The sequence below is a fragment of the Anas acuta genome, chromosome W (genome assembly GCF_963932015.1).
Source record: "Anas acuta chromosome W, bAnaAcu1.1, whole genome shotgun sequence".
Classification (NCBI taxonomy): domain Eukaryota; kingdom Metazoa; phylum Chordata; class Aves; order Anseriformes; family Anatidae; genus Anas; species Anas acuta.
In genome coordinates this window covers 19730241-19756778 of record NC_089016.1, presented here as the reverse complement: position 1 = coordinate 19756778, position 26538 = coordinate 19730241, and the positions used below count along the sequence as shown (strand labels likewise).

The following is a 26538-nucleotide window of genomic DNA, read 5'->3' as shown; positions in this document are numbered from 1 at the left end:
TCCCACTGCAAAGGAGAGGTTATACATCTTGCTGGAGAGCATCATATCACTTATCTTGGGATAACTATGCACATGCACAGCACTCACCCTTCTCTGTCTATGTGAGGCACTGGATGTTTGGTGGTGTTTCTGAGCTTCCTGTGAAACTGCGTGAAATCTAGTTTTTCAGGCTGCAAGTCCCATGTTGCACCACTAGGAGAGGAAAAACAAGGAGAGAAAGAAAATCAGTGCCCTACTAATTAAACACAACCTCACTGAAGAGCAGATGGCTCACATGAGCCTGTAGACGACGAAAGCTGGTACTTTGGAGGCTGCACTCCCTGCTGCAGAGCATGCTGCCACAGGCCTCCGACCTTTACGCTGCTGTTACGCTAAGCCCATAGTTTTGATGTAGACTAATGATGCAGCATACGCCTTGCTAACTGCACTTGCTTTTTATAGCAAGTGCAGCTAGCACTTTTTATTGCAGCAGATGCTGGTCCAGTCCATGCAGTGTAGATGCTCTAGGGGCCTGGAGCAAGTCCCAGGTGGGAACACATGGGAACACAACTCCTGCAGTGCTTCAGGCACAGCACACAAATGCATACAACCAGACAGAAAGCGTGTTTCACTGCTCGAGCTGGGCAGCACACTTGGTTTACCCATGCTGAAGCAGCAGCTCTTCTCAGCAGCTGCAGAGCAAGGAGTGATCATACCGCCACTTCATGGAAGAGAGTCCTGGAGCAGGAGCTCACAGCTGCCTCTATTTCACCGGTGCAGCTCTAAGATGCCTGCAAATAATCATATCAGTACCTTTTTCAGATGTTTGGACTGCAAACCTCTCCTAAGCAGAAACAATGCTTTGAGTATGTTGTTGGTGCTTAGCATCATGGACTAATCACAGAATCACAGAATCTCTAGGTTGGAAGAGACCTCAAGATCATCAAGTCCAACCTCTGTTCTAACACTAACAGTCCCCACTAAACCATATCCCTAAGCTCTACATCTAAACGTCTTTTAAAGACCTCCAGGGATGGTGACTCCACCACTTCCCTGGGCAGGCTGTTCCAGTGCCTCACAACCCTTTTGGTAAAGAAGATCTTCCTAATATCTAACCTAAACCTCCCCAGGCGCAACTTAAGCCCATTCCCCCTCGTCCTGTCACCAGGCACGTGGGAGAACAGACCAACCCCCACCTCACTACAGCCTCCTTTGAGGTACCTGTAGAGAGCAATAAGGTCTCCCCTGAGCCTCCTTTTCTCCAGGCTGAACAAGCCCAGCTCCCTCAGCCGCTCCTCGTAAGACTTGTTCTCCAGGCCCCTCACCAGCTTCGTCGCCCTTCTCTGGACTTGCTCGAGCACCTCGATGTCCTTCTTGTAGCGAGGGGCCCAAAACTGAACACAGTACTCGAGGTGCAGCCTCACCAGAGCTGAGTGCAGGGGGATGATCACCTCCCTGGTCCTGCTGGCTACACTGTTCCTGATACAAGCCAGGATGCTGTTGGCCTTCTTGGCCACCTGGGCACACTGCCGGCTCATGTTCAGCCAAGCATCGATTAACACTCCCAGGTCCCTTTCCTCTTCACAAGTCTTCTAGCCACTCTGCCCCAAGCCTATAGTGCTGCACGGAGTTATTGTGGCCAAAGTGCAGGACCTAGCACTTGGCCTTGTTAAACCTCATCCCATTCACTTCAGCCCAGCAGTCCAGCCTATCCTCTGAAGGGCCACCCTACCCTCAGGCAGATCAACACTACCTCCCAACTTGGTGTTGTCTGCAAACTTACTGACTCAATCCCCTCATCTAGGTCATCAATAAAGATTTTTAACAAGATAGGCCCCAGTACTGACCCCTGGGGGACACCACTTGTAATGGGATGCCAGCTGGACTTAACTTCATTAACCACTACCCGCTGGGCATGGCCCTCCAGCCAGTTCTTTACCCAGAGAAGAGTATACCTGTCCAGGCCACGGGCAGACAGTTTCCCCGGGAGAATACTGTGGGAGACCGTGTCAAAGGCTTTGCTCAGCATGCAAAAGGGCAGCATTGCCCTAGCACAGGAGGTGTCTCCATCCTTCCCTCTGAAGGACGAGAAGAGCTCAGAGGTGCCTTCAGTGGAAGCATGCTAAGCACCTTAGCTCCTCGGGGGACTGGGGCACTGGAAAGTGAAAAATTAAGACACTGACAAATTAAGCTATTCAAACAGGACTGTTTAACTGAAGGCCTCACCCTGCCATTCCCCAGCACTTGAGCACCAAAGGTCATTTAACCAGAACTACTGAAAACTGGCTGTGGAGACAGATCTGGAGAAGAAACAGGCTGGAGAAAAAGTAGTCATTGCATCACACACACGTGCATCCTGTAGGGGAAACATCTGGATCGATGCACCATCACTACTGGCTTCTTGGCAGCAATTTATTTTGGAGTTGTCAGGAGGCTTGGTGCTTTTCAGAATCTCCTTTCCTAAAACAGGAGCCCTGTGTGTATATGCACATGCATATGAACGCAATACACTGTCCTCAACATTTAACCTCCCAACAGAGCCTATGCGGCACCAGCGAGGTTGAAACCAAGGCTTGCTGAAACCACAGGCACAGTTCTCTGACTGCAGCTCAGCCCTAGACCTGCACTTCCCTAGCCCTGCTGGCCACACTGCTGCTTATACAGGCCAGGATGCTGTTGGCCTTCTTGGCCACCTGAGCACACTGCTGGCTCATATTCAGCCGACTATCAACCATCACTCCCAGGTCCTTCTCTGCCTGGCAGCTTTCCAACCACTCATCTCCCAGCCTGTAGCTCTGCTTGGCGTTATTGCGCCCCAGGTGCAGGACCCGGCACTTGGCCTTGCTGAACTTCATGCAGTTGACCTCAGCCCATCGGTGCAGCCTATCCAGATCCTCCTGCAGAGCCTTCCTACCCTCGAGCAGATGGGCACATGCACCTAACTTGTTGTAATCTGCAAACTTACTGAGGGTGCACTCAATGCCCTCATCCAGATCATCGATGAAGATATTAAAGAGGACCGGCCCCAGTACCGAGCCCTGGGGAACTCCACTAGTGACTGGCCTCCAACTGGACTTGACTCCATTCACCACGACTCTTTGGGCCCGGCTATCCAGCCAGTTTCTAACCCAACGAAGCGTGCGCCAGTCCAAGACAAAAGCAGCCAGTTTCTTGTGGAGAATGCTGTGGGAGACGGTGTCAAAAGCCTTGCTGAAGTCAAGGTAGACCACATCCACAGCCTTTCCCTCATCCACCCAGCACGTCACTTTGTCATAGAAGGAGATCAGGTTCGTCAAGCAGGACCTGCCTTTCATAAACCCATGCTGACTGGGCCTGATCGCCTGGTTGCCCTGCAAGTGCCGCATGATGACACTCAAGAGAATCTGCTCCATGAGCTTCCCTGGCACTGAGGTCAAACTGACAGGCCTAGAGTTCCCTGGGTCTGCCCTCCGACCCTTCTTGTAGATGGGCGTCACGTTTGCTAGCCGCCAGTCGACTGGGACCTCCCCTGATAGCCAGGACTGTTGATAAATGATGGTAAGCGGCTTGGCCAGCTCCTCTGCCAGTTCCCTCAGTACCCTCGGGTGGATCCCATCCGGCCCCATCGACTTGTACACATCCAAGTGCTGTATCAGGTCGCCAACCAGTTCTTCGTGGATAGTGAGGGCCACATTCTGCTCCCCATCCCCTTCCACCAGCTCAGGGGACTGGGTATCCAGAGAACAACCGGTATTGCTGCTAAAGACTGAGGCAAAGAAGGCATTAAGCACCTCAGCCTTTTCCTCATCTTTTTGTAACTAGGTTTCCCCCCGCATCCAGTAAAGGCGAGGAGGAGCGACGTGAGGCCAGTGCCCAGCTGGGCACACCCAGGACAGGCACGTGCGCAAACCCTCCTCTCAGAGCGCTTTCAGATCAGCTTACCTGAAGGAGTCGAAGGTGTTGGCAGCCCAGATGTCAGTGCCCAGCATGTCAAGGGACCCCTCCTTGTTGCCATTCTAGGAAGGAGGGAAAGGCAGTTACTTGGCAGAAGGTGCCTAGCCCTGCCCAGCATCTCCTATGCCAGCCAGGAGGTGGCACAGCTCTGTGCCCAGCCTTGCCACCTCCACGTCAGCCCAACACAGCCCCCTTGCTCGCCACAAGAGTGCACTTGGAAGACAGGGAGTGACACATGGTTTTGGCCTTTGGGACACAAAGCTGTGGACGACACAAAGCACACAATGCATTGGTTGACTTTGGCCCCATCCTTCTATCCCCTGTCCACAGTCAATGTGGGTACAAGACCTCCAAGACCCAGTGGGCAGGTTGACATGCTGGCCACAAAGATGCTCAGCATCACAGAACTCCAGGCTGCTTGAGCTGGGAAGGGGACCTCCAACGTCATCTGGTCCAACCAAGGTCAAAAAGGGCCACCTAGAAGCCAGTTCAGGTGGCTCTTCAATATCTCCAGGGGTTATCACCAACAAGCACATGGAAAGCCAACCATCAGTGATGCACGAGGCAGAGCTGCCCAAGGAACCTCCCAACACCTCTGGATTTCACCACAGCAGTGACTGCTTCTTCAAGGAGTCATGGTGACACAACCTGGCCTTGCTCTATCAAAGTCTCAAGGTATGATATAGCACTGTGCTGAAACTCCTGACAGCGCTGCAGACTCCAGTTGCCTGGGTCCCCAAGACCTGGTGTTACAGAAGGGAGGGCACAAGGTGCATGTAGGTTGTAGGCGTTAGGATAGGAGGAATTGCTAGGAAGCTGCTACACAAACCATCAGAAAACATCATGCTGAGCTTGCAGGAACTTTTTTTTTATCCCACCTGAGAAGCAAAAGCCTTACAGTATAATCAGATGGAAATTATGAGAAACCTCCAATAAACCACAAAGCACCTCTAATTTTGCAGTGCAGCTGCTTTTTAGAAAAAGAGCAATGCAAAAGGAAAAGCATCTAAAGAAAAGACCCCAGACTGCTTCTCGTCCTTCACAGCCCCTTTACACTCACCAGCCTCCACATATCCTCCTCAAAAAAAGCAGGCTGCCCTTATTGAAGTATTCCAGCCCAAATGGTTCAGCTCTGGCAAAAAGTAGTGCTGGAGAACGCGGCTTCCAAATGCTCCCCCATCCTATGATTTCCAGGGGACACCACACAGCCAGACTCTGCCAAAGCAATTCCAGGCTGCTTTCAGCCTTGGCACAGGTACAAAAAAGCAGGTTCGTCTCCTCATACCCACAACACCCTTGCAACGAGGGCCCAACCAGCCGCAGTTACACTGTCAGGTACTGAGAGCATCTTCAAAGCTGTCAGCCATCACAAGCATGAATGAATATAAGCACTACCCTGCTGTAGTATTTCTGATGGCTCTCCTCAAGGCTGATGTTTCCAACAGGCAAACTATATTTACCGAGTTCACACACACATAAAATTATGATAAACTGTCATGCAGACAACAATTATCAAAGATTAGTATGCAAAAATATTTCTTCTGTCCACATACAGCTTTCCTGAGGAACTGCCATACTCAAATATTAATAACCGAGACACTGAAAAAAAAACAAAAATCTAAATGCTTCTCAGTTAAGTCCCAAACCCCAATTTGCCATGAAGCAAGCAGCCTTTTCCCAACATGGACACACATTGTCATTGCACACCACAGACAGATTACAGAGCCATTCCCAACACAACAAACAAACAGATACTCAAACAGGCGCATTGCTCCTCCCCCCTTCTTTTTGGTTTCCTTTAAGGGGTGTATGGATTATGATTTTTAACCTCCAGCGATCTACAGGTCAACATGTCTGCACAGAAATAAACTACAAGTAAAGTATAAAACTCCCACGGACAATTATGGAAGCAGAGATTTTATTTTAAGCAAACGTAAGCAAAAATTCTCTCACCAGAGAGAGAAATTAATTCTAAATACTTAAAGGCATTGTCATGCAGCATAATGAAAACACAGATGTCCACATCTTTATAGCATCTTTGGTCTTTATTTCTTCTTTGGTCTTCACCCAAAGAAGAAATACCTCTTCCTGCAGACAGATTCATTTCTCTTCCCATTTCTACAGACATTGGATATTTTAAGTACTTGTTAATGAACTACCTACAATAGGATGCCCTAGGAGTTCAGTATTGTGGCTCAGGGAAAAAGCGTGTGAGTGTGTAACTAGTTGCAATGAGGATGAGATAAATCAACCACAATAACTTTAAACAGCCAAAATTTAGGATAACATGAGAATGGGTTCCTAATGCAACAGGTTGTGTCATAAAACTGTCACCCAAATTCAGCTCAGTGTCCCTTTCTGAACCCTGAAACAAAGCACTTAACAATTAGCCTCCAGAGTTCTGCTTCAAACTTGTTTGGATGTGGCTGGTTCAGCCCCGATTCACAGCAGCTGGTGGGAATGCTTCCTGCGAAGTGGTGCATGAGGTCAGATGGGTGCAAGCTTTTGGGCAGTGGCTGGATGCTACCACCCCAACTGGGCTGCAGCTCCTAGCCCTCCCTGTGGTGGTTTTACTTGGGTGGACAGCTGGGTTCCACCACGGCCACTCTCTTACTCCCCTTCCTCTTTGAGGAGGGGGAGAAAATATGACACAAAGGGCTCAAGGGTTGAGATAAGGATGGGGAGATCACTCAACAATTATTGTGACGGGCAAAACAGACTCAGAGTAGGGACATAGTAAGATTTATTACTTATTACTAAGTTTTACACCACAACCCCATCTCCTCTGGGAGATGCTCCAAGTGTCAGCCTGACTCCACAGAGACTACGCCGGGGCCAAATGATAACACAATTTGTCATTAAGTCATGAGTCACTACAGTCATTTCAAGACAAACACCCTTGCCACCTGCGATGACCACCTTTATCCTGAAGGAACAAAGCCCAAGAGAGCTGCTGAGGGAGTGAGCAGCACCCACACCCTCTGCAGGCAGGGCACTTGCTACCCAGCTCCAAGCCCGGTGCTGAGACTCTATATAAAGGCTTTAAAAAAGCCAATTCTCAAGACTGGGGGGGGGGGCTGGGGGAGTATTTAGGAAAAGAAAAGAAGTTACTTGCTGTCAGTTCCCCCAGGACTGCAATTATAACAGTGAGCAGTTTTAACTTGAAGCTTCCCATGACCCAACCCTCAGCTTTAGATAATAATTTTCACTGCAAAAAAAGATTGCTGAAAATTAATTAAGTCACTAGGAAGGATGATTGTGAGAGATGGTGGTGAGAACGTCACAAATGCTCAGATGCACCCTAGCTTCAGTAAGGCAGCTCCTACCCCCAGTATGGCAGCTCCTACCCCCAGTATGGTTTAAATGCATTTTCATAATCTGCGTCCTGCAGACCCAGTGAACACGCCCAGGTGCCTAAAACCCACACCCATCACTGCCCAGTCCCTGGGAGTGCATGCACAAGCAGGGACAGAGCATGCCACCAGCTGCGTGGACTCCGACTGTTCACTTAAGCATGCAACTTCAGCAAATTCCCGCAATGTCAGCATTGAAATGCATGCAGCAGCTTTTCAAAAGCTAGCTCAGTGTAACACTGGTTTCTCTCGCCACTCCTCGTTACAATTCTGCAGCAAACCATGACAAATACAAAACCATGCTCATCATCCCACAATTGCAACAGCGTACCTCATCCCCATGCTTTGCATTAATGTAGAACAGCACCAAGTGGTCAGCCAAGTCTCAGTGCTGTCTGTGGTATACATTCAGGGATTATCCTGTGTCATGCTACTTTTGAAGTTGCACAGATTCCCCCACGTTTCCTCCTTTTCAGCTACCTATGACTCCTGGATGCATAGAGCCCACAGACAGACATCGAGCTGCCCAAAAAGGCTCTGCTTGAAGGCTTTTTGTTGAAAAACACCAGTTTATCAAAACTGAGAAAAATACAGACATTTTGAGCAATGCTATCCCTGGTCAAAGACACAGGGATACGGCAAGCTTCATTCCCCCCAGAAAGGCCCATGGCTTTTCAAGAACAACCTGCTTCTGCAAGTTGAGGAGGCTGTGCTTTCCTCCATCCCAGCCCTGATCTCTGTAACACCACTCACGATTTCAGACTGCTTTCTCAGTTTCCCCAGGATGCTTGACATGGATGGATGGATCAGGAACACTAGCCCAAACCTCCCAAGCCTGTCCTCCACTTCTGGTACACCCAATGTTTGTGTGTGCAGAAGTAGGTCCCTGCTCAGAGTTCAAGCAGGGAGTGGCCCTAAAACCAAATCAAAATCAAATTCCCCACGGATTTTGCATGGCAGGAAGGTAACTCCCCATCTAGCCCTGCTGACAGCTCTCATGGAAAGCAGCTGGACTCAAGGTCATCATTTGTCACTGCCCATGTGGCATTCAGTCATATACCAATGTAATAAATGACTAAGTCCCAAATAAGATTACAATCAAAGTTTACAATTTATTAAACGAATAGAGGTAAGCAAACACATTTCATCATATCATGCGGCCCTAGCATTGTTCCATATTAACATGAACCAGATGAACACCTTTCACACCAACATTCTTTAGAAGACTCACCAAAAATAATTACAGGCATCTCTTCATTTCCCCAAATAAAAGTACTCCACGATTACAAGTTGTCCTGGTTTCAGTTAGAACAGAGTTAATTTTCTTCCTAGTAGCTGGTAGAATGCTATGTTTTGGCTTAGGATGAGAAGAGTGCTGATAACACCCTGATGTTTTAATTGTTGCAGAGCAGTGCTTATACCAAGCCAAGGACATCTCAGCTTCTTGCTCTGTCCTGCCAACGGGCAGGCTGGGGGTGCAGTAAGAGCTGGGAGGGGACAGACCCAGGACAGGTGACCCAAACTAGCCAAAGGGGTATTCCATACCATTTGACGTCATGCTAAACAATATATAGGGGTGGCTAGCTGGGGGGAGGGGGCCGGACTGCTCGGGGTTAGGCTGGGCATCGGTCAGCAGGTGGTGAGCAATTGCATTGTGCATCACTTGTTTGTACACATTATTATTAGTAGTACTATTATCATCGTTGTATTATTATTATTATTATTGTTATTATTATTTTCCTGTCTTATTAAACTGTCTTTATCTCAACTCACGGGCTTCACTTTCCATTTCTCTCCCCCGTTCCAGAGAGGGAGGGGGGAGGGTGAGCGAACGGCTGCATGGTGTTTAGCTGCCGGCCGGGTTAAACAACGACACAAGGGGAAAAGCACATTTCCTCTGCACTAAGCCAGCTGGCTCGAGACTTCTTTCCCAACAGTAAGGTGCTTGTCATGTTTGAACAGCCCTCGGGGCTGAAGGACAGACAGCTACATCCCTCAGCAGCCAGGTCACGGGCTATGCACAAAGCAAGTAGGTCTGGCAGGTAAACTCCCCCACGGCCAGGTACTCACACCTTACATGTAGGCACATACACAAACCACACCATCGGGAGGACACCAGCGATGAACGGCAAGCACAGGATGCGACTGGAGCACCCCACAGTTGGCTCTCACCGTGGCCACCAGGAATACCTTGGTTGGTTGCCTGAACTGGCTGCTTCTGCTGCAGCTGCCAGACCTGGATCCAGACCCGCGCCTGGAGCCCGACCCCAGCTGGGATCCTGCGCTCCCACTGCTGCTGTGATCCCACTCTTCCTGGAAACAACAAACAGCTGGCTTTAGTCAAGGGCAATGCCGTCCTGCACCCATAAAAACTGCTGAGCTGGCAGAGCTTGAGCCCCCAGGCCATGTGCACAAGCACCTAAAGAAACATGCCCATGCCTAATGGCCCTGTTTGGGGGTTTCTTTGAGTCCTTTAAAGTATCTGGATGAAATTTTCTCATACTTACACCTTGCAAAGAGATGGCATTGTGGGAAGCTGAAATGGTAATAAGTTTTGGCTCTAGTGCTCTAGTTCACTAGTGTATGCACAGGGAAAAATACTACTTACTTCCTATGGCTTCATGACAATTAATTATACATATTCAGCAACCCACTAGAACTGCTTATATATGCTCCTACAGCCTTCCTCAGAGGCTTGCAAAAGACTTTTGAAGTGACCTGCAGTGGTTAAAACACCCGAAATCACAGAGCGCGGAATATTCTACTCTTTTTGACTTCTCTGAAAATGTGGGAAATGAAAGTGGCAGTCCGTGTTTCCAATGTAAGAGCAGGCATTTGGTGTCTCAGACACTCGCTGGGGTTATGTGAGTCTCTGCTGGCACTGCCACCACTACGGCAGGGCCACCTCAGCCTTTAGGAGGCAGCAGGACTCACCCACAGTGTAGGACACACAGTCCAGATCACTGATCCCAGAGGACTGACCCAAGGTGAGGGACGGGAGGCAAAATGCACTGTTTCCTCACTGCCCCACTGCATGTTCTCCAGTGTCGAACACGGCAAGTCCCAATCAAGCTCAAACATCTTCTGGTTGCTACAGCCTACAAGCAGTATCAACTCTGAAAGAGGGGGAGAGGTCAGCTAGTTTCCAGGCTGTATATAGATGAAAATTGAGAAATTGTGGTTATTCCCATGAGATGTTGCCCTAACGGCAGAAAGCACTTTTCCTCCTCACCACAATTTGGCAATCCAAATATCCCAATGGCTGAGAAACACCGAGTGACATGAAGTTAAGGGAGTTGTTAAATTGGCAGGGAGGCAGGAAAAATAAAACTATTAGTATAAACTGAGAGACACGGGGAGGTGGCCACTTTGGGAAGCTGTGAGAATGAGCAAGCCTTGCAGGCATCCTGAGAAGTGAGAATTCACATTTGACACAGAAAAAATACATGCACCAACTGAAAAGGCAACTGGGAGAGATGACTCTTCACCACCTAGCTGCTCAAAGGCTCAACTACCAATTTACTCTATCCTACATATTGAGCATCTTGTTCACCTACATCTGAAAAATGTCTGTGCCAAATGCTGCCATGGGAGCGAGCCAGCATATGCACCCTTCACTTTAAAAGAAACGTTGAAAATAAACACTGCCATTTGGTTGTATTTACTCAACTTTTGGTCATGGTTGCCTGCAGACAACTTGAAGCTATTCAAATGCCAGAAATGCGGCTGGCCACAATAAAACCCCAGTAAGAAACAGGGAGATTGATGCCATCATGCACCGACATCTGAAGGCGCCAGACAAGCCTGCAGAAATATCACGAACGAATTGGGTAGAAACAGGGATACTGCTCTTACTAAATGAGTTTGTCTCCTGGCTCTAACCCATGACCTGGGACCTTTCCCTGTTCACATTCCCCATCTTCTGTGCTTTCTGCCCTCTATCTGGCCCTCTTAATATTTACATTTAAAAATAAACTATTTTAAAATAAAATCTGCACTTAAAATTGTTGAAACTTCCCAGGGTCGAAGACAGACCAATCAAGTGCAGCCTAAATTCATCATGTTCAAACTCACTGGCACAGCCAAGATCAGAATTTTACCTGAATTTCTGACTAATTGCCAAAGCTGAACAGCTCTCTACTGCTACCAAAGCAAAAGCTCCTCCACCAGCAACTCTCCCACGCACTTCCAGCAGCTTTGTGTTGTCTAATAGTTTTCTGTGCTGAAATGAGCCCTCTCTGCAGACCTCTTTTCTATGCGAGCAGAGAAGCTCACACCAAACCTCACAGGTGATGCTGGAGGAGCATGCAGGTAAAGATCTTTCCTTAAAAACCAACCACTGAGCAGCAAAAACCCTCCACCAGCATCACCAGGCACAGCAAAACCCTCCTGCTGCATGGCGAGATGCCATACTGCTCACCCTCCAGCCAGCAGCATGGCCACCAAGTCATCTCCATACGTTTTTGTTAAACTAACACAGCAAGGTGCATGAGGAAATTTACCTGCAGTTCTGACAAAACCTCAAGAAATGGCTGTAACAGCACAGAATTCCCTCCCTTGTCTTTGTCTCCTGCCAATCCAACCCTCCCAAATCTAGCCCCATTATTCCTTGCCATGCATCTCCAGAAGAGCAAGATTCTCCTTATCTCTTCCCACACCCCAAAGGCCCTTGAACTCCTGTTCCCAGCTCTTCCCTGGGCCCCAGCTACCTTACTAGGTCTGCACTCACTGCCAGGAGAGGGGACCTCTGTGCCAAGCTCTGGGGCCTGGAGGCAAACATTGCCCTCTCCAGAGAGCGATTCCCAGCGGCTGCTTTCATCCATGCAAATCCCTCTGGCCAAGTTCTGCACCCCCTTGGGAACAGCGAGGCTTCTGCACATCAGCACTGCCAGACACCCTCCTTTGGAAGCTCGCTTTTAAATTTAACATTTACATTTTAATTAGCATTAATCATATGTTTCACTTACACTGCAGTTTTCACCTTTGCAGCTCTTTGAGGCATGAACTAATTAATCCCAATCCCTCTGCCAGATCAAGAGTTATTTCTTTCTGGTGCTTCAGTGTGAGTTTGAAAATCTCATTTGCAGGAAAAAAAGGGGGGGATAGCTTTTCCTGATAAGCAGGCAATAAATGGAAACGCAGCAACCTCCCATGTGGAGATAAGGATGGGCAAAGTTCACTCTGCTGGCAATGCCACGAGCTTTAAGTGGTCTGAAGACAACGGTGCATTCCTGGAGGGATTCCTGTTACAATTTACACAAAATTCCCTACATTCAATGTACAGTACTCTCAGCCTAAGGCAGGCCACAGGAAAGGGACTTCTCATGACATAAGAGTTTCAAGTTCCAGGTCTGAGATGCCACCCAGCAGTTGTGCTACAGCTAAATCTTCCAGTTGGGCAGAATTTTGTCATTGGACTCCAAGTATTTCAGACAACATCTCCCTGCTCTTCTAGACCTATTCAGGAACGAACATCCATTCCAATTTTTCTATAGGAAAAATAAGTATTTATAATAGAAATAATGATTTTAATATGTTTAAACACAGCTTTTAAGAAAAAGCTATAAAATACACTGCAAATCTTTTAGTTGGAACAAATTTCTAGCTTCTTTATTCTCAATGCATTGCATAAAGGTATAAAACAAAAACAAACTAAAAGAACAGAAACTTCATCCTTATAAAAATACCACGCAGAAAAAACAACCACATAGAAAAAAACAAGTAGTTACACCAACAGAGATAAGGAAACAATTCATTTTCCAAGGAATTTGCCTTGAGGTGGAGTGTTTCTCAATTGCTTGATATCTGATAAGGAGATGCTGGGGGTAGTGGTCACAGCCACATGCTCTACTGCCCTCTGCTATGCGAGTCCTCTGCACCACAGCTGAGCTGGGTGAACCAGAGACCTCAGCACAGGCACTTCGGGAGCTCAAGCCCAAAAATCCAGGCTCCCAAGCACACTGCAGCTGCAGCCTCTCCCCCAGGAAGCCCTATGCTGGTGCAAATCCATTAGCATCCTCTGCTCCGTCCTCCTTCCCCCAGGCACATTACCTCACAAGGTATGGTAACCTGCTCACTGCTTTGGTGAAGGCACAGCAGACACTCGGAGCTCCTCCCAGCAGGAAAAATAAAGTTTTGCCTACACCTGTGCCACAACACAGGACCAAAGGGCCCAGGGCTCCTGATGTGTTAGGCGCAGGAGATCAAGCCTACAAGATCTTCCTGGACTCCCCAGGAAAGTGCCCGGTTTGTGTGTTTACTTGTGCTCCTCTGGACAACATCATAAGACATGTTAGCCAAGGATAATGTGTAAGATAGCTTTTTTGCTCATGTGGATGGAAACGAGATGGAGCACTGGTAGCACTCAGGATGGCACCGAGAACTTTGGTCAGGCCACAGAAACCCAGCAGCAAGCCCTGCCTGAGCCTTGCAGGAAATAGCTCACACCACCCCTTCCCTGCCAAGGGCTTCGGCGCTTGTTGGTCTCTTCAGCCAGATTTGGAAGAAGAACAGAGACCTCAGAGATAACTCAGCTACTGCAAATTTCACAGAACTAGAGCATGGGAAGCTCTCCCTTCAGTGGGTAAACCCCAGCTGGCATCTGTGCTGAAGGGCAATGGGCTGACTGGCAGAGTAGGGTAGGTGTGAGTGCTGCCCAGCCCTGCTGTCCTTTGCCCTACAGGGACGTGTAGGGATATGGCAGGGGTCTGTACACAAGGCATGCAAGGGAGGGAGCAGAGGACACAGACCTGCACAGCACAAGCACCGAGGGAAAGCCGGCTGTCCTCTCCTCCCACTCTACCTGTTTGACACAAATTTTGACCCAGGGTGATAAGACGTCCTCCAACCCAAGCCACCGGTGACACCAAACCTTGAGGATGCCTTCCTCCATTCTCTGTAAGCAGCACCAGTTCTTCTGAAGCAGGCAGCAAAGGTGAGAAGCATTTCACTCCTAGCCCTTCTGATGGCCAAGCAGGGCACCAAGGAGTGGCCCTAAAGCTATGTGTACCCCACAGGCTCCCCCGCCCCAAAACCTTCCAGTCTGAGACAGCAGCCTAACAGCACGAGTTGCTTCAGAATATCTCTAAAATAATTTGATGTTCAGAGGGGCAGAAAATTAGCACTACGGTAGAAATCCTCCATTTTTGGTCCTTTACCACCAGCCAAGGACAGCATGCTGTAGGCAAACACAGATACAGCCCCTTAGTTCCCTCCTGGTGTGAGCTGCGCTCATTGCAGCCCCCTCTGCAATTAACCTGTTTTTGCAGAGCACACCTAGCCCGACCCCAGCCTGCAGCAGGATGCTGACAGCCTGAACTGAGCAGCACCACAGGCCAGGAGCATGCAAGGTCTTGCCTTGGGTGGAGATGCTGAACCTTGGGGGTTTCTGGCTTATTCTTCTCCCTTCTTTCTCCACACACCACTGATGCGCTGCCATGACACAAATGTTTTGGACAATGAAGTTCACCCTTAAAGCAGCTACTGAGCTTGTACAGCTGAAAAGTGGAACCAGTCTGCCAGAAGAAATACCATAAATATATAGGAAATGACAGAGCAAAGGTCCATCTAGCCTTATATCTTGTTTCCACCAGCAGTCAATCGCAGATGGGAATGGAAAGCACACAGACCCAAAGGTCACGGTGACCTCTCCCTCCAATATATTCTCAGTATACATATGTCCCAGATGAACATGGATGTGGCAAAACCTGAAGAGCATGGAGAGCAGAAATCAATCACCAAACAATACATGGCTATTCCCTTTTAAGGGGTGCTGCTGACTCACAAGGCAGATCCCAAACACAAGTCCCAGAGAAAGTTACACCTATACATCAGCTAAATGATTCCTCTCTCAGCAGTCCTCCTCTCAGACCAGAACCAAGCATGGCCGTACTCACCATACAGAGGGAGTATCAGCCAGCAGTCACAGACAGATAACGATTACGAGACAGGTTTTCTCAGGGCTGCTCTTTGATTGTGTGCTGGTCACCTGTAGTGGTTTAACCCGGCCGGCAGCTAAACACCATACAGCCATTCGCTCACCCTCCCCCCTCCCTCTCTGGGATGGGGGAGAGAAATGGGAAAGTGAAGCCCGTGAGCTGAGATAAAGACAGTTTATTAAGACAGGAAAATAATAATAACAATAATAATAATAACAATAATGATGATAATAGTACTACTAATAATAATGTGTACAAACAAGTGATGCACAATGCAATTGCTCACCACCCGCTGACCAATGCCTAGCCTAACCCCAAGCAGTCCAGCCCTCCTCCCAGCTCTTCTTGCACCCCCAGCCTGCCCACTGTCAGGACAGAGCAAGAAGCTGAAAGGTCCTTGGCTTGGTATAAGCACTGCTCTGCAACAATTAAAACATCAGCATGTTATCAGCACTCTTCTCATCCTAAGCCAATACATAGCATTCTACCAGCTACTAGGAAGAAAATTAACTCTGTCCTAACTGAAACCAGGACATCTAGCCACCCCTTATTCCATACCATTTACGTCACGCTCAGGTTACGCTCTTTCCCATACATTCTAATTAATCACCATTTTCATCTAGGGTATATCGTAATCATGGTAGTGATGACATACAGTATTATATAATAATTAACATGATACAATTCAATTCATGGGCTATTCTCACCCAGTATTAAATCTCCTTGAGGTACACACCGGACCTCTCCGTTCTTTTGCATTACCCACTAAGTGCATCCAGATCCCTGAGTAAAAGCAATTCCACGAATGCCTTTGCCTTTTCATGAGGCAGGAGTAGCCCAGACTGTTTTACCCAGCATATTTCTTACATGCACTACAGGAACTTTATCCCCATCTACAGTACGTAACAGGTTTGATTGGGCAGGTCCTGCTCGGTTGGCAGATCCCCTAGTATTGACTAACCAGGTGGCCCCTGACAAATGTGTATCCCAGTTTTTGAATGTCCCAGCGCCCATTGCTTTCAATGTAGTATTTAACAGTCCATTGTATCGTTCATCTTTCCCGGAGGCTGGTGCATGATAGGGGATGTGATACACCCACTCAATACCATGTTCTTTGGCCCAAGTGTCTATAAGGTTGTTTTGGAAATGAGTCCCATTGTCTGACTCTATTCTTTCTGGGGTGCCATGGCGCCATAGGACTTGCTTTTCAAGGCCCAGGATGGTGTTCCGGGCGGTGGCATGGGGCACAGGATATGTTTCCAGCCATCCGGTGGTAGCTTACAGCATTGTGAGCACATGGCGCTTGCCGTTGCGGGTTTGAGGGAGTGTGATGTAATCAATCTGCCAGGGCTCCCCATATTTATATTTCAGCCATCGTCCTCCATACCAAAGAGGCTTTGACCGTTTGGCTTGATTGATTGCAGCACGTTTCACAGTCATGAATAACCTGTGCTATAGCGTCCATGGTCAGGTCCACCCCTCGATCACGAGCCCACCTGTATGTTGCATCTCTACCTTGATGGCCTGAGGTGTCATGGGCCCATCGGGCTATAAATAATTCACCTTTATGCTGCCAATCCAGGTCCACCTGAGCTACTTCAATCAGCCTGATCCACCTGCTGGTTGTTCTGATGTTCTTCAGTAGCCCGATTCTTGGGCACATGAGCATCTACGTGGCGTACCTTTACAGCCAGGTTCTCTACCCGAGCAGCAATATCTTGCCACAATGCAGCAGCCCAGATGGGTTTGCCCCTGCGCTGCCAGTTGTTTTGCTTCCATTGCTGTAACCATCCCCACAGGGCATTTGCTACCATCTATGAATCAGTGTAGAGATAGAGAACTGGCCACCTATCTCGTTCAGCAATGTCTACAGCCAGCTGAATGGCCTTCACTTCTGCAAACTGACTCGAGTCACCTTCAGATTTGCCTTCTGTCCAGTCCATAATCACTTCCAAGATTCCTGGGCGACTGGGGTTTCCTATTCGAGCCTGCTGAGTAATCAGTGCAACCCACTTGCTCCAGGTAGCATCAGCTGCATGATGTGTAGAGGGGACCCTTCCTTTGAACATCAAGCCTAGTACCGGCAGTCGGGGTGCCAGGAGAAGCTGCACTTCAGTACCGACCACTTCTGAAGCAGATCGAACTCCTTCATATTGTGAGGAATGTTTTAACAATTCCAATTCGTGTCCATAAATTCGTGTCCATAAATTCGTGTCCATAAAGAATAATTCTGTTTGAATCCTGTCTGCCTCTGGGCCCTGCACTGGCAATTTAGTTCTTGAACCACAGATGCAGTGTGTCCCAGTCTCCCCCTCATTCTAGTCAATTTATCACGTCTTCAGAAAACACTCCTTAAATTTATGAACCTGTTTGCTTTTGTTATTCTGGACTTCTATTTCTAACAGTTACGGCCTTTTTTCCTGTCTTCTTCGAGATTAACTTAACACTGCTATAGATGTGTCTGTGAATGGCTGGGGAAGAATGTTTTAATTACTCGTGAAGCGTCAAATAAGAAAGCTGTTTGTGTTTGATGTCTGGGAGTTTTAGAACAACTGATAACAACTAGTGACTGTTATGGGATACTATGAGGATCCTTGGTATCTGGCCAGGGGGGCCAAGAGATTAAGAGGAAGAAAAAAGAAGCTGAAGGACGGTTGGGAGACAAGAACTGCAGAAAGTGTTCCATAAACTTGGAATAGTGCCGAGTAAGTACAAAGGGTGAGAGGAAGACTACGAGCCTTCAGCATGAAAGACCCCTAGAGACCCCCAGAGGAGACTGATGCGCATGCTCCAGTAGGAGGAACTGGACCCCGGAAGCTAATTATAATAATCTATTTTTTTAGAAGTAGTAATGAATATGTATTAGTCTAGGTGCATAAAAATCAGCTGCTTGATGTAACTGGTGTGCGTCCTGGTGGAGCAGAGACTCCCGGTGCACCCAGCGCTGTTTGCTTACCTCTATTCCTTTATATTCTTTTAATAAATCCTATTTTTTTATTTAATCCTAATTTGAATCCTGAGCCATTTATAACAATATGCTGCCAATATCTCCTTTTCGGTTGGAGTGTACCGGGCCTCAGATCCTCTGTATCCCCGACTCCAAAACCTTGAATTTCCTCAGGTTCTTTCTGCCAGAGGCTCCAGGTGGGGCCGTTCTCCCCGGCTGCAGTGTAGAGCACATTCTTTACATCTGGTCCTGTTCGGACTGGCCCAAGGGCTACTGCATGGACTATTTCCTGCTTGATTTGTTCAAAGGCTTGTCGTTGCTCAGGGCCCCATTCAAAATCATTCTTCTTACGGGTTACTTGGTAGAGCGGGTTTACAATCAGACTGTAATTTGGGATGTGCATTCTCCAAAACCCCACAACACCTAGGAAAGTCTGTGTTTCTTTTTTGCTAGTTGGTGGAGACATAGCTGTTATTTTGTTGATCACATCCATTGGGATTTAACGGCGTCCATTTTCCATTTTATTCCTAAAAACTGGATCTCTCGTGCAGGTCCTTTGACTTTATTTTGTTTTATGGCAAAACCAGCATTCAGAAGGATTTGGACTATTTTCTTTCTTTTCTTGAAAACTTCCTCTGCTGTGTCACCCCACACAATAATGTCATCGATGTACTGCAGGTGTTCAGGAGCTTCCCCCTGCTCTAGCGCAGACTGGATCAGTCCATGGCAAATGGTAGGGCTGTGTTTCCACCCCTGGGGCAGCCGATTCCAGGTGTACTGGAGACCCCTCCAAGTGAAGGCAAATTGTGGCCTGCACTCTGCTGCTAGAGGGATGGAGAAAAATGCATTAGCGATATCAATTGTGGCGTATCACTTGGCTGCCTTCGATTCCAGTTCGTACTGGAGTTCCAGCATGTCCGGCACTTCAGCACTCAGTGGTGGCGTGACTTCGTTCAGGCCACGATAGTCCACTGTTAGTCTCCACTCGCCATTAGACTTTCGCACTGGCCATATGGGACTGTTAAAAGGTGAATGAGTCTTGCTGATCACTCCTTGGCTCTCCAATTGACGAACTAGCTTATGGATGGAAATCAGGGAGTCTCGGTTGGTGCGATATTGCCGCCGGTGCACAGTTGTGGTAGCGATTGGCACCTGCTGTTCTTCGACCCTCAGCAACCCCACAACAGAGGGGTCCTCTGAGAGACCAGGCAAGGTAGACAACTGTTTAATGTCCTCTGTCTCTAAGGCAGCTATGCCAAAAGCCCACTGGAACCCTTTTGGGTCCTTTAAATATCCTCTCCTGAGATAGTCAATGCAAGGATGCACGGAGCATCCGGGCCAGTCACAATATGGTGCTTTTGCCACTCATTCCCAGTCAGACTCACTTCAGCATCCAATACAGTTAACTGCTGAGATCCCCCTGTCACTCCACAAATACAGATGGGCTCTGGCCCTTTATAGCTTGATGGCATTACAGTACATTGTGCGTCTGTGCGTCTTGCTGCTCCAACTTCCAGCACACAGCCCTTCAAACGCAGAAACGAAGAAGATTCTGACCAGGATTAGGGGGGCCCTGCCTCCAGCCAGGGGGAGGAAAGGACAATCGAGTTTATTGGACTGTGTGGATTCAGTGGCCTGGCACATCAGACGCACAGAAGTATAAGGCTTTAGTAGACAGCGGTGCACAATGTACTGTAATGCCATCAAGCTATAAAGGGCCAGAGCCCATCTGTATTTATGGAGTGACAGGGGGATCTCAGCAGTTAACTGTATTGGATGCTGAAGTGAGTCTGACTGGGAATGAGTGGCAAAAGCACCATATTGTGACTGGCCCTTTTTTCCGATTGTTTTCTTTTGCAACTCACGTACCTGTGCCTCTAGGGTCACGGTAGATTTTCCATCCCATTTTCTCATGTCCTCTCCATGGTCTCGTAAGTAAAACCACAGGGTAGCACGGGGTGAGTATCCACCATATCGTCTTCCTTGTGTGAATGAACGCCTACCCCTGATAGCTGAGACACTGGTTTGTACAGGTGGGGAGGAAAATAATCTCTCTTCAAGTTGGTGAACCTTTTCAGAAAGTTTCTCCAAAGTATTCTCTTTTAGTTGGTGGACACTGGTTTGTTCAGGTGGGGAGGAAGATAGATTCTCTTTAAGTTGGTGGAACTCTTCAGAAAGTTTCTCCACAGCCGAGACACAGGCCTGTAAGGACGAGGAGAGACTTTCTTAGTACTGCTGGAGTTGTTTAGCCACTGTGGGTTCCTCATCCTCTTTCCAGGCCATTATTGCCAATGAGCTGGCATATGATGATGGTGCAGTCCGTACAAACTTCCGCCACATGGGTCGTGTACACTTGACTTCATCTGGATCTTTGGATGTTTGTCTGAGGTCTGGATCCTGATAAATCACTTCCCGTACGGCTAATTCCCTCAGGTACTGGATTCCCTTCTCCATAGTGGTCCACTTGCCTGGTAGACATAAAAGTTCTTCCTTGAAGGGATACCTTTCCCTCACAGCTGACAGGTGACACCTCCAGAGGCTGTGAGATTGTGCTCCATCTGCAATTGCTTTGTCGATTCTTGTGTCCCTAGCAAGGGATTCCAGCCGCCTGGCTTCCCTGCCCTCTAATTCCACACAATTGGCTCTGGTGTCCCAGCACCAGAGCAGCCAGGTGACAAGCTGCTCACGTATGCAGCGACCAAAATCTTTTCGCACAACTTGTAGCTCACGCTGGTATAGGTTTCGGGTAGTTATTGTTGATTTTTCGGCATCCTCATCTTCCTCCTCCTGAATCCCTGATGTCCCAGCCTCGTCTTCTCTATACCTAGACTTAACAGAAGACTCTCTGCGTTCTAAACGACCTGAATCTCTATACCATTTTTTCACCTTCTCTACAGGGGCAACTTGCACTGCTACAGCTCATTTCTCTGACCCAGACAGAGGAGCTGGAGCGGCTGCAGAGTCCATCATAGGGGTTGGAGTGGCTGTTGGGTCTGTCACAGGACTTGGAGTGGCCGCAGGGTCTGTCGCTCGGTTGACAGTAGCATCAGTTACAGCCCGATAGGCATGGGCCAGACCCCAGCACGTTACAGTGATTTGTGTCACTTTGGAACTGTCAGAGTCATTACACCCTTTTTTTCAAGCACTCTACCAGTTTTTTAGGATTTTGCATTTGTTCAGAGGTGAATTTCCAAAACACTGGAGGTGCCCACTGCTCTAGAAACCTGCCCATATCCTCCCGCAGTCCCTGCCACTCACAACTATCCTGCCTCAAGACAGATCTCTGGATGAGATTCCTAAGTAGTTGTTTAACCTTAAACAAAACCTGAAGCGCATTTAGGAGACATAACAACAAGACCATGCTGGTCTGAGTATCCCAAGGATATTCAATATTTTGGAGAACTATTGCAAGAAGCTCGGAGGATAAGAGGGAGGTGAAGGAGAAAGGGAGAGTGAACAAGTAAGAAAAAATATCTTCCCCTTTCCCCTCCGCAGATTGGCTCCCTGACGAAAAAAGGCAATAGGAGTAATTGTTAATAGTTTCCTAGATATGGTTTCCAAAGTATAGAGTCGACGACAGTGCTGACTACAAATACCAGGTTGGAGTCATGACCAGAAATTTCATCCTATCATAAGCCATATACTCTAATACTTATACCAATTTTAGTTTAACACACTCTGGTCAGATCTGTCATTATCTCAACCCTTCAAGCCCCACGTTGGGCGCCAAAAAGGACTGTTGTGGTTTAACCCGGCCGGCAGCTAAACACCACACAGCCATTCGCTCACCCTCCCCCCTCCCTCTCTGGGATGGGGGAGAGAAACGGGAAAGTGAAGCCCGTGAGCTGAGATAAAGACAGTTTATTAAGACAGGAAAATAATAATAACAATAATAATAATAACAATAATGATGATAATAGTACTACTAATAATAATGTGTACGAAACAAGTGATGCACAATGCAATTGCTCACCACCCAATGACCGATGCCCAGCTTAACACCAAGCAGTCTGGCCCCCTCCCCCCAGCTAGCCACCCCTATCTGTTGTTCAGCATGACATCAGATGGGATGGAATACCCCTTTGGCCAGTTTGGGTCAGCTGTCCTGGGTCTGTCCCCTCCCAGCTCCTGCTGCACCCCCAGCCTGCCCACTGGGAGGACAGAGCGAGAAGCTGAAGCATCCTTGGCTTGGTGTAAGCACTGCTCTGCAGCAATTAAAACATCAGCATGTTATCAGCACTCTTCTCATTCTAAGCCAAAACATACCACCCTACCACCTACTAGGAGGAAAATTAACTCTGTCCTAACTGAAACCAGCACATCACCTCACTTGGAAATTTAATTTATTTTTCTCTGAGGCAGGGCTACACCAACCTGGTTTTCACTGGCAGCGCCCCAAAGTCACTCCCTGCCTTTTGCCTTCTCTTTCTTTGTTGGAACTGAGACAAAGACAACTGCTGTGTCTGTCTGTAGTCACTCATCCCAGCAGCTCCTCAGTATGGCAGCCACAACAAAATCCAGTGGGAAAGCCAAGTCAAAGGCCAAAAAAACCCTAGAAAATCACATTTTGGTGCTCACTGCACCTGAGGATGACTGGCACATAACAGCTAGCCACACTGCTAGCCTCCTACCTGCCAAAACAAGGTGACGACACACAAATTTTCCTGCCTATAATACACATTTGGCACTGTAGCAGCCTTTCCAGCTTTCCAGCTGTGACTTCATACAGTTGACCAAGTGCTCATCACCAGAGGGGCCTCTGAGGTTCAGGTGAGCCACACAGAGTGACCTACGGGGCTTAAGGTGATCTTCTCCGATCCCACCCCAGCACAGCAGTCAGACACCTCCCCAGGTGCAAACAGGTGAGATGTCCACTGCCTCCAGCTTGAGCTCACACAGCACGAAGCATCTCCCAGGAGGACAGCAGCACAGCACTCAGAAGCTGAGTCACGGAGACAAGGTTTCACAGGAGATTAGCTTTGATCTTGTGGAGGTGTGGGAACTTCTCAAGGTTTTGTTATTAGCAAGGCTTGGGTCTAGATATCCCTTGGCAGGATGTGCCACGCTCAGCAACAAGAGCATACAACGCCTGCAAAGCACTTCACAGCTCCACACTCCCAAACAGTGCAGGACACCCAATATCACGCACTGTGAACTTGTGAGCACCGTCCTGGGGATGCTCCTAAGGCTAGTCCTTTCCAACCAGCACCCTGGAATGGAAGCCCACCATCTCCACCTGCCACAGACGTGCTGCTGTTTCTGCTGGCTTAACAGGAAAGGGCAACCCAGTCACCTGCTCCACCAGCAGCCCCTCAGGGAGGGCACCAGAGGGCAAGAGCAGAGGGTGCAGGAGAGTTCAGCTGTTGCCTATGGTATGACCTAAACACTGTGCTCACTTCACCGCGCAGGAGGCACACGACATGGGCATCAACTGGAGGAGCCTCCAAGGCTCCCAACCACACAACAAGTTCCTGGGAAGTGTGGCAGGACACAGACACTCACACAAAGCAGCAGTAAAATAAATCGCAGTCCCACCTGCTGCCAACAACACAGGCTTTTGCTTGGTGATGACAGGAGATAGCCACAGCAGAGAGGGATGGGCCTTGCCAGGAAGGAGTTTCAGCCTTCCCTCTCCCTCCGTCTGGAGAAATGGGACAAACCCTCAGAGAAGCTGTTTTTTGTTAGTGCCCTTTCTGTGAGTGGAGCCTGGGATGGAGCTGCTGCCAGGCCTTTCATGTCCTACAGCCCTGCTGGATCCCTCAATACATACCATAGCAAAAGCCTTTCACTTAATGAATTGCTTTCAGAAATGTATCAAAATTTCCTATTTGCCCCACAAAGGGAATGCAAATAAAGTATTTATATAAAATCTTCCCACTTCCCTCCTCCTCCAAGAGGAGGAAGCACTGTGATGCTGAGTTGGCAGCACGGACAGGCTTAGCACTGGGAGACACAGTAGAAGAAGAGAGGCAATGCTTGGGGAGGAAGAGCTAGACACAGCCCTACCTGATTGTGTTCAGGAGACGATGAGCCCTTCCCTCTGGATGGGGAACAGCGGTCATCAAGCTGCTCACTACAATCTGCCGTCCACTGTAAAAGGGATAGAAAGGCATTGTGTAAAATAATAGCTGGACAGGGGAAACTGCTGTCAGCCCACATAATGCAGCAAACACCGTCTGGGCCAAGGGCATCCCTGTACAACTGTGGGTAAGCGTGTTTTTAGGAGGGACTGTTGGCAAAAGGCAGCGTGACTCATGCCCCTTGCTCTGCCAGGAGCAGCCCCAGCCTTCCCTCCGCGGCACCATCTCTTTTTCCAGAGAAACAGGGCTCCATTTTACACGAGGGATGATCTCAAAAGCTTTGGCTGGGAAATGCTCCACCCACGGATGGCAAGCAGAGGAAAGATTCATGAACAATTGCAGGAAACTCCAGGAGAAGCTGTCATCACTGAAAGCCGCGAGAACCATCCCAGCACACTGGCCGCAATGCCGAGGGCAGCCAAAGGGTGCTCTGCAAGAAAAACACCCTCTGCTTTTCCCTGCAGGCTCCAAACTCGGTGGCTTGGGGCCAACGCAGCCAGCCTACCTCAGCTGCACCTTTACAGAGGATTGGGGGGGGTAAAAAAAAAAAAAAAAAAAAAAAGTGATGTTTTTATTTTTAAATGAAACAGAAAATAGTGCTGCAGGTTCAGCTAAAACATTATACCACAGCTGCAGCAATGCATCGAAGAATTTCAGTTTGGGGCCATTTGATATCCACCTCCCAAAGAAGAGATGAGCTACAGCATATTGTCAAAACAAATAATAAAGCAACTTTCTCTATACAAACAGGAACAATACTATTTAAACGATACTGTTTAATCCTAAAGTCATTTTGATTTCCCTGCCACAGCTGAGACCTAACCTTTTTGACCATTCCCATTTCTGAGGTCTTTCATCCTGGGACTGTCGCTGCACGGGTGTACTCATATCATGGAAAATAAATAAAATTTAAAAAGGATTCCCTCCAAACAGCAACTAATTGAGAGCTTCTTGGCAGGCACAGATGAAGCCATGGAATAGGACAAGGAGTCTAAAAGCCACATAAAGTGATCCCTGTGTTGGAAGGGCCATGCCAGGCGCCCAGCAGGCTGTCACACCCCACCTCTGCCTCGCACTACCCCTTTCATGGGCTGCTTCCCCCATGTGCTGCTCCTGGCAGCACGTCAGAGCCTTCTGCCAGACTCACTGGGCATGGGGATCAGCTATTTAGGATGTGGCACCAGACGGGTCCCCTCTCCGGCAGAGGAAGTGTTACCGCAGGCATGAGGAAGTGCACTGCGGAGACACTGAATAACTTGCCCCAAGTTAAATATTAAGTCTCCAGAAGAGCCTTGCAGTTAAAACAGTTTTCTTGGTCTCAGTCCAGCACCTTAGCCATAAAGCCATCCTTTTTCCTCCAGCTCTCATTGAAAGGGAGCCTGCTGCCTTCAATCAGGCTGGCAAACCAATGCACCCCGCACCGGCTCCAACACAGTTACTCCAGCAAGGGGCAGGATACGTGTGTGTTTATGGCTTGCTTTGATAAGGAGCAATCACGAAGAGAAAAACAGAAATAAATGATTCCTGCTCATTTCTTACACAAGTCTGGAGTATTGGGCAGGTGGGAAATTTCACTGGAGCCACACAGAAATCCTATTTCCAAGTAGATACTCATCATCTGAGGTACAAACACATCTAGCTGCTTAACTTGAGATGCCTTTAAAAGTGGTCTAATTAAAAGGTTCAACGTTCAGATCTTCTGTTACTATTTTTCCTCTAAAATAAAATCTGACTATCTTTAAAGGCAGTATCCCTAGAACTGACAAAAAAAAATAAAAAAAATGCAGTGCCTTTCATGCAGGCAGGACATGGAGAAAAGTCAAAGCCCCATTTCCACAAAAACAAGATGGATTTGGTTGTGACAGCCAGGGAAGAATCTTAATGCAAAAACTGTAAATGGGTCCTCACGAGAATTAGCATCTTTTGTCCTGAGGATGCAGACTCCAGGACAGAGGGGCAGACCAAATCCCATTTACCAACCATGCTCCTATCTCACGCTCAGTCTGGGTAATAGCTTTTAAGTGAGTTCCCGATTTCATTTACCTTTTCCTTTAAAGGAAAGAGCAAATCAGGATGAGAATTTTCCTGCTGTTCAGAGTTAAACCTCCTCTGAATTGCAAAGTGGTTAAAAAACTTTGACTATTAATTTATTTCTAATTCAATAGTGTTTTTCAACTTGACACGTTAAATAAAGCAGTGCTTGCCTGTTTGACCTGATGCCCCTCCAAAGCATCACTTCAAACACAGCCATTTTCCAGCCTGGGGTAATAAAAACATGCATCATTGAAGTGCTTGGGATCACCTGATTT

At 48.1% G+C, this 26538-nt stretch overlaps 1 protein-coding gene across 13 annotated transcripts in view; it reads right to left on the bottom strand.

Annotated features, from left to right (window-relative positions):
- Positions 1-26538, bottom strand: part of CTIF (cap binding complex dependent translation initiation factor) — a 168910-nt gene that overhangs the window by 117076 nt on the left and 25296 nt on the right. For 5 of the 13 annotated variants that reach the window (XR_011090717.1, XR_011090719.1, XR_011090718.1 and 2 more), the window contains exons 3-6: positions 24156-24239; positions 9456-9578; positions 3901-3974; positions 88-192 (exon numbers count right to left, since the gene is read on the bottom strand). Coding sequence is in view for 2 of the 13 variants with exons in the window: in XM_068665217.1 (XP_068521318.1) it covers positions 88-192; positions 3901-3974; positions 9456-9578; positions 24156-24239 (386 nt within the window). In the remaining 11 variants the exon portion in view is untranslated. Of the gene's footprint in view, positions 1-87; positions 193-3900; positions 3975-9455; positions 9579-12232; positions 12371-24155; positions 24240-26538 lie in introns of those variants that run through there. The other 8 variants (XR_011090727.1, XR_011090721.1, XR_011090720.1 and 5 more) reach the window with 8 other exon arrangements.